Below are 8,901 nucleotides of genomic sequence, written 5' to 3' on the forward strand. Positions count from 1 at the left end.
TGAGTGAGTGACAGCTGTCAGCAGTGTCCCTACTTGAGACTCTCAGACAGACTCTCCTGTGCACATCCATGAAACAGTGAGAATTGATCTTTTTTGGCTGCTGCAGGCTGCTTGGTCTCTGCTTCACCCAGTGCGTCACTGGGGTAACCTCTGTGCTTTGTTCTGGTTCTCATCCTAGGGAAGCAAATGATTGAAACTTACTTTGACTTCCGCCTTTACCGCCTCTGGAAGACTCGCCAGCATTCCAAACTGTTGGATTACGATGACATTTTATGAGCTGGAGAAGCCATTGCACGAGGAGGGTGATCACCAGTGTCTCACAAGTCATGCTTGTGGCAGAGACTTTTTTCATTGGCACGGGGAGCCCTGCAGGAGGCAGCAGTGCCGAAGAGCTGGAAGGAAGGGCTGTCAGGACAAAAGGCTTTTGGGTAAAGACAGAGACTTGAAGGCGAATGATGTGACTCCGCAGACACTGCCCGCAGAGCCTTTGTCTCTCAGAGGGAGCTGTGTCAAATGGGAAATTTCCTTGCAGGACTGAGCTGTTTCAGGTCATGATGGGCCAGAATCAATTCCAGGTCCTTTTAAAGACATTTAAGGCTCAGGTTTTCTTATAAAAAATTTAAATAAATAATCCTTGCACTATAGTAAAGCAGTGACTTGAAGCCCAGAGCAGGAAGGGCATTGTACTGACGGGTGCACCCCAGCGGCTCTCTTGGCTGTGCTAGGGATGTTGGAAGGCAAGGAACGCCATACTTAATCCTGCAAGCTTTGACAGGCAAGGTTCAGCAACCTAATGTCAACACACACTGAAGTACAGAATTAAAGTTTAACGTATTTTGATTTAATAGAAAATAAGTGCAATTTTTATACACAGAGGGGAAAACCCTCCCAATATTTAATTAGTTACAAATAACACATCAATAATCAATAGATGAGGTATTTTTTAGTCTGCTTGAAAATATATTCAAAATCGTAATATATCTTCTGTAGACATATTTAATCACCAGCAATATGATTTTAATGTTACTTAGCAGACCCTGCATGTCTGCTGCATTGATCAATCCTGTTTGGTTTTGGTTTTATTTTTAATTTCAGAGTAGTTGTGTTACACTAATTGTATGTGCTCTTATGAATGTATGTTGCCCCTCCAATTAGACACAACTTTGTTACTTTATCTCGGCTACTTGCAAAACTGTATGGTTTTAGTTTTGCTGTAAGTTTAGGTTAGAAATACAGTATATGACTGAGTGGAATCTTCATCAGTTTCATTAAGATATAACAATGAAGTAGAAATTAATAGCTATGGTAATTGTTCACTCAGTATATTGTTACATTTTAGAAAGATGAGCTCTTCTTGCAGACTGCAGGATGGAATAGAAGATTATTTGAGAATGAGAAATCCTCCGAGGGGGTTTAGGTGTTTGAATTAATAGAATGAAATGTTTCTTGAAGTATGTAGCACTGGTGAGTAGCATTTTGAATCTTTCCCACATTCACCTACCTGCCAGTTGTTGACTTGCAAACCACAGTTTTCTCCAGCAATTTATTGAGCCATTTGTAGTTCTCAGCTTTCCCCTCCAAATCATTTTTGTCTGAGACACACGGCTTATACAGCTCTCATCTGTGAGTAGCTATGGTTTTCAAATCTGGATTTGTGCTGAATATCTTTAAGGATATACTGTGGAATTTATTGACTTTTTTTTTTTTAGTCTTCTAGTCTCCTGAATGTCTAGGGGCTAAATATTACTGTAGTCTGCACAGGTCACCCTGGCCATTTGGGGCAATTATATCCTTTCTCTTTCAGAGAGGTAAAATATACAGGAGAATAACCATGGAGGGTTAGTTTGGGCTCCTGGTGTGTTCTTTTGTAAAAGTACCTGGCTGTGCAGTGCAGAAAAAAAAATGTATAAACCTTTTGAATCGTAAAAAAAAAGAACATTAATTCTGATCTGTGGAAAATCCCCTTTCTCTTTCGTGCCCCATGTGTTGTTTTAATACCGGGGAGCAGGCCACTGGCTAAAACTGCTGACCCATGTACATTAATGACCTTTTATGTAAAATCTTTATGAAATAATCCACGTACAGTAAGAAGTGGGGGAGAGGGAGACAGTTTCTGATCATTAGAAATCACCATGACGATCCAAATAGTTCATCAATATCTGCTTGCGAATGACATGGCCCCAGCGCAGCCAGCTGTCGAGAAAGGTGAGCACATTGCTCTGCCTCTCCAGGCGGCCACCAGGATGCTCTGATGGCTGCTGGTCATTGGGGGCACAATTCTTCTTCCAGTTGATTTATGCTCAGATTTGCAGACTAAGAGGGTTCTTGGCACCACCATAAGTGGTTTTGGAAGAAAATGTCATAGCAGATTTGTTTAAAGCTATATGTCACTGAACTAACATTTGGCATGTTAATATCTCTCTGCTCCTCAGGAGGAGGTGGGAGTTGGATATTCTGTGACAGCCTAGAAATGAAATGACAGTGACGGCATTAAGATGTTGACGCAAAAACACATCCATATTTGACTCTGTCACTTTCCAGTTTGCGTGTGTGATTTGGGTTGTTGCTTACAATGTTAAGTGAAGAATGATAAAATGCTCTCTCGTCTCAAGTAAAGCCCCACTTCAGTGAATGTGGTAGCATAAATGTAGCATTGTGGAAACTATTGAAAATACTATGTGACTCTGAAAGGGCCTTTAATATATACACTTTGATCATTTATCTGTATAACTATTGTATATCTATTATGATTGAGCACTTCTAGAACTAGAGTTGCAGTAGAAAGGTAGATTGTACGGTTGCATAACCTATCCTATATGGAGATGTAAGTTTGAATGAATGTTTCAGACTGTTTTACTGGTTCAATTGACTGTATAGTATAGTATATTGAAAATAATGAATGCATTTCTCTCTTTTCCAAAGATCTATCCCATGTAGTTTTATGGTATTATGACATGAGCAGATTCTTGTATTTGCAGTGATCATTTGACTAAAGGGATGAAAAAATGTTCTAAAAGCTATAATTGGAAGGACAGTATGGGAATTTTATACCTCCTGCCTATCAACCATTTAAAGTCTTGTGTGCTAGTATCACTTTGGAAGTTAATTCTGAAAGGAAGAAATTGTGTTTTCATCCACTCCTAGCTGGCTAAGAACATAAGAAAGGCCAGACTGGGTCAGACCAAAGGTCCATCCAGCCCAGTGTCCTGTCTGCTGACAGTGGCCAATGCCAGGTGCCCCTGAGGGAGTGAACCGAACAGATAATGATCTAGTGATCTCTCTCCTGCCATCTGTCTCCACCCTCTGGCAAACAGAGGCTTGGGACACCATTCCTTACCCATCCTGGCTAATAGCCATTAATGGACTTAACCTCCATGAATGTATCCAGTTCTCTTTTAAACCCTGTTATAGTCCTAGCCTTCAGACTTCAGACTGGCTGATCCTTTAGAATGCCTGGTGGAACAGGAAGGAGTCAGCAGGATATAGGATGCAGAAAAACTTTGTCGCTATTTAGGCCTCAGAGGAAAACATAGATGTGACATCTTCCATTGGAATCAACATGTCAGCAGGTGCACACAATGGGGCCTGCGTTCACCAGTCAGTATATCGTATGCACACAAGGCGAAATTCACCCTATGCAGGGGGCCAGCTTCATTTCTGTGCGCCACTTCAAGCCCACCTAAGCTCTATGGAATGGGCTTTGGGTGGTGCATAGGCCAGGTATTGGCATGCTCTGTTGTGTAGCCATTGCAGCACAATGAGATCCCAGAGGTATGTTTACTGACTTATGTGCACATCCTAAAGTGTGTCATTGCACCTATAAAATGGTTCTTTTCAGTTTAAATTTTTTTTTAGCTATAAATCTGTATTAAGCCATGCAATCTGTTCCCCAAATTGGTCCCCTTTCTAACAGTCCTCTTATTTATAATTGCTCTTTGAAACTTTTCGTGGAGCCCACTTCTAATAAATGTGATTGTAGTGCAACTCAGTTTATAGTGGACTCAGGGGAAAGTCCCTAATTGCTTAGCTACTTTTCATTTGGCTGTCGGCCCTTAAGAGCTGTGTCTGCAGCAAGCTTTTAGTGAAGATTTCCCACCGAAGGGAGCATGCTAGTATAGACCCAATCACAGGGATTTTAACACCTGATTTGTCTAGACCTGCTGTGATCAAACAGTGGTAAAATGCCAGCATCCAGGTTATTCTGGTCCTTGTTCTGTGGAAGTGCACCTGGGCCAGTGCAGTGGTTGGCAATTTTAACAAAGATCACACACCGGCATGTGGTAGACACAGTTTATTGAGAAACATCACTCCACTCTAGTGAGCGTGTGTGCATCCAACAGTTATCAGTTCCCATGTAAGTGTTCAGTACAGCTTTCTAATGGGATTGTCATCTCTCCCTCCTCCTCTGCTCTGGCTGAGCAAGAGAAAAGTTTGTTGGGCCCTGGATGGAGAAGTAGGGAGGAGTCTTGTAGAAGCTGCTTCCAAGAGAAAACTAAGGCTTTGTCGACACTAACGCTTTTGTCAGTCAAACTTTTGTCAGTCAGAGGTGTGAACCCCCCCTTCCCTCCCCGCCCGGTATCAGTTTCACCGACAGAAGTGCCGGTGTGGACAGTGCTCTGTTGGCAGGAGACGCTCTCCTGCTGGCTTAGCTACTGCTGCTCGTTGGGGTGGTTTAATGATACTGGCGGGAGAGCGGCTCCATGGGAAACCTTACGGGGTACCGCTGTAGCACTACAGTCTGTAGTGTAGACAAAGCCCAAGATATGGGTTTCCATAGAAAGCCACCCCACTCCCACTGCAGCTACCAGCCCCCCCTCATGGGGCGGGGAGGGGGGTTGGCAGGCAGGCCCTCTCTCATTACAGTGCAACTCCACTTACAGTGACACTTCTGTGTGGGAAACCGACCAACCACCCGCCCTGCTGCCACATGAGGGTTCCCCTGCCCATGAACAGGAGAGCCCTCCTCTCCCCCACCCCTACCCAGGGACCTCAGGAGTGGTTTGAGCCACATCCCCTGCAGTCTGCACTCAGCCCACTTTGCCTCCAAGGGCTGCTGCTTCCCTGGGTGAGACTCCAGGAACGAGTGAATTCTTCTGGCTCAGCTCAGCCTGGGTCTCCCCTCTTGCTTGTTCGGGGCTTGTCTGAACCCAGTTCTGCCTCCTGTGATGCTCCTTGGGAGAGATGGTGTGTACACTATATGTGTGTTTTTGTAGACAGGCCGCCTCTCTCCAATTGTGTGTGAGATACGCATGTTCCCGTTTGTTCCCATCTGCTCTGCTCCACCCAGCAGAATGCAAGAGTTCTCTTAGTGTCTCCTTGGCCTCTCCAGCATAACTGTCCAGTCACCGAATGGTAATGTGTCTCCAGAAAAGGCAAACACGAAGACACATCCACAAACTCCTCTTCTTAACTCAGCCTAACTAACCACGCACCACCATAGCAAGGCCCATCTTGGCCTGAACACTTCTTTGGGATTCACTGTTTGGGGGTCCAATACAAGGTGGCCTGTTGCACAATAATGAACCCTTCTAGGTCACTATAACAGGAATGGCATTGGCAGGAGTTGTCAGAACCATGCATCAGAGATTTTAGAGGAAGTCCCTTCCTTCCCGGATCACAAATCTGTTTGTTTTGAGGATGCTGGGTGAAATCCTATCTAAATGACTCCCTTCCCCCTCATCCCCATTTGAGTTCAGGTGAGTTGCACAGGTGTAAATGGGAACACCTTCTGGCCTAGTGTTGGCTGGTGTCTATTTTGAATTTGTTTCCCATCAGTTAAACAAAAATTACAGGAGGCAAAGATCACTGAAAACAAAGTTTGGCACTAAACTAGAGTAGCACATGCACATGTGATCCCAGAAATGGTTTATTCATCTTGTCCCTGCCTTGCCTCTTAAAATAACTGTTCAACTCTATGAGCATTCGTGATCAGAATCAGAACGTCCCTCATTCAAACCCTGCTGGATGGACTTGTTACAGGAGGCCTGGACTGATGCAGCAAACATCTGCTGAAGCCGAGGTTTGTTGCAGCCCCAAAGCAGTAAACCAGGGAGTTCACCCACTGCGAGACAGGCAGCCAGGGGTCTACAGCCTTAGATTCGGGGGGCTGAATGAGACACCATTGTCTAGTACGAATTTTCCTCCAGCTGTTCTGTTGGAGGAGGAAGTGCAAGCCAACGGCAATCAGAAACCAGTTCACCCACAGCTATGGGTCAGTCTGACTGCTGATAGCTTTGTCTAGCTCCTGGGAGTTTAATACATACATGTGAGACTTAGAGATGATGGGCCTGATTTTGAACTCAGTTACACCACTGTCAACCTGCTGTGAAACCAGTGATGATAAGTTGTGTGAGATCGGAGTCAGGGCCCTGGGTATAAAAGCTAGAGTGCAATCTCTTACCTGTGCTGGAGAGACACAACTGGAAGTTTTGATTCAGACATACGATACATGGGAGAGAATATGTGAAATAGTGAATTTAGAGGTGAAAATAATGGATATTACGTTCTAAGAACCCATGTGAAGGAAAATTACATTGCATTTTCTTTAAATATTTAGTAAAGGTCAGAGTTCAAAGATAATGATTGCTATTCCATTGCTATTAAAATATATTTAAAATTGGCCAATGAAAGGAAAAAGATTGGTGTATGAGTCTCTTACCTTTGGTAAGAGACCCATACCATGGGAGTTGAGGGCATTTGGTTACCATTCCGTTAGCACTCACATTTCTTCCTTATGTTCTATGTTGCAAAGTGATGGTGTCTTTAACTGATCCCGATATTTGGCTGCTCCCTCTGCAGCTGGGGCCCAGTCCAGCTGTCACTGAACTAATTGGAAGTCTCTCCATCAACTTCAACGGGAGCTGTGTCTGGGTCTCAGTAACATGAAAACTTTTGCATAGAACCTCAAGCAGCTGCTGGAGAGATTTGTTACTGTGTACAATTGTGAGCCCTTCATGAGACTCCCCTTCTGGAGTTTATATAGCAATAATGTGCCCGTCTCTCCTCCACAGTTCCCATTCCCCACATGATATACATGTTTTTTCGGCTTTTGAATGTAACCTTTCGCCTACGGCTGTGCAAATCAGTTTGTGGAGTTCTACTGATATACCCAGCTCTCTCCCTATGGGGAGAAAAGTTCAATGTTATTGCATTGACAGGCCTTTGGCAATTGGCTTTAAACCCTTAAACCATGGCTGGTGTTGGGATTTACACACAATTGAATAGAAGATGGGGGAGCTGGAGTTTTGACTCAAACTCTGACACAGAGGTCGCATCCCTCTTCAAACATCCTGGTCACTCTTACGTGAGGGTTTCAAGGGACGCCACCCCAGAGATTAATCCTCAACTTTGAGATGTCATAAAAATGACCCAGGTTAGCGTAGGAGAGGGGGACTGTTGGTGAGTGGGGAGAACTACACACATGCATCTGTATAAATAAGTTAATGCATGTGTACACACACATGGAATCCTGCCATTGTTTCTTGTAACCAATTATTTCCCTCAAAACCACAGACTAGTTTGTTATCAGAGCTGCTAGCACAGCCTGGGTTCCTGGCATTGATTTTCTTTAAAGAAAAAAGCCCCAAGCAATGATTGGAAAAACAATCACAGGTCTACAAAGAATAGAGAGAGTAATCATAGCTTATGTCCTTTTATATTTGTGTATATCTGTTAGGAATATGGAGGAGGTGGGCAAATTACCTTTCTCCCAGTAGGAAGGAGAAAAAGTAAATACAATTGTCAGCGTTAATGAAAGCAACAAAATCTAATATATAACCATTTACTTGACAATGCCATGTAAAAGATCAAATGCGTAGGACCCAATTCTGTATTGTGCTGAGTGCCCTTAACTCCCACTGATTTCCATGGGAGTTGAGGGCATACAGCTTCTTGCAAAAATCAAACCTTTCCAGAGGAGGAGTGTATGTATCCAGCTTCCCACATGTTTAAGTCATTGTGTGGCCTCCTCACCACGGCACTGAACAAAGCAGATAGCAGTAGCTGAGGATTTCATTTCAGCAGGCAGGCAATAGATTTGGGGGAGGAACAATCTTTCCTTTTCCCATCCCATTTCAACTGAAAATTACAGTTGGATCAATCCCATGCAGAGAGCTCCAAACTCTTCACCCCCAAATTTCCAAAAATGACCACTGCTGCTCTCGAGTGCCAATGTCAGACAGCTCAGGTGCACAAGTTGACTACCGAAGATCTGAAGCACCCAAAATTAGTGGAGAGTTTTGAAGTGTGGGTCTTGCCTCTGTGGGGGATTCAAGCTGCGTTTCAAAGGACAGATCCTGGGCTCTGAGCCAGCAGGGCAGATCTGCCAAAAGGCTGAAAGAAGAATCTTTCTGAGCACCCCCCACAACCTTAAATGCCGTTTGTGATTGGTTACACCGGCCTCCTTCCAGGTGGGCTAGATCTACCATATCCACTGGGTACGTTCACATGTTTCTTTGGGACTATTTGCTGCTTTGTGTATGATAACCATGTTTCAAATACATGAAAGTTTATAGGTTTTAAGATGTGATTTAATAAAAACAGACATTTTGGCGAAAGCAAGAGAAAAGCTTTTTTCTTTTCATACAGTCTCTCTCTGCCTGGTTACTAACACGATAACCAAGTGCTACGTGACAAATCTGCTCTTTGGTGCCCAGTGAAGGTTTAAAGACTTTTAACATTTCTAAAATTGCAGCAGTCAAAGAAGTGCTGCAGCAGAAAAGCAGGGCTCTTACAGAGGGGAGACAAGCCCGAGTGCTGGGCCCCAGGGGCCGGAGCTGTTGTGTGACAGCATTAAACGATCTATAGAAAAGCATTGGTCCTTTTACCAACCACATGGCCATGTGAAGGGCTAAGCGGTGACAGCCCTTGTGGTTCTCCTGGGGAGACAGATGCACTTCTCAG

At 44.0% G+C, this 8,901-nt stretch overlaps 1 protein-coding gene across 4 annotated transcripts in view; it reads left to right on the forward strand.

Moving 5' to 3' along the window:
• NSMF (NMDA receptor synaptonuclear signaling and neuronal migration factor) overlaps nucleotides 1-8,555 on the forward strand; it is a 90,621-nt gene extending 82,066 nt beyond the window's left edge. For all 4 annotated transcript variants that reach the window (XM_084650477.1, XM_084650478.1, XM_084650480.1 and 1 more), the window contains one exon: nucleotides 179-8,555. In XM_084650477.1, coding sequence (XP_084506603.1) covers nucleotides 179-276 — 98 coding nt within the window. In that variant the 3' untranslated portion in view covers nucleotides 277-8,555. The remainder of the gene's footprint in view (nucleotides 1-178) is intronic.
• Nucleotides 8,556-8,901: the final 346 nt, after the last annotated feature.

This window comes from Lepidochelys olivacea (genome assembly GCF_965140295.1).
Source record: "Lepidochelys olivacea isolate rLepOli2 genome assembly, chromosome: 16".
Taxonomy (NCBI): Eukaryota; Metazoa; Chordata; order Testudines; family Cheloniidae; genus Lepidochelys; species Lepidochelys olivacea.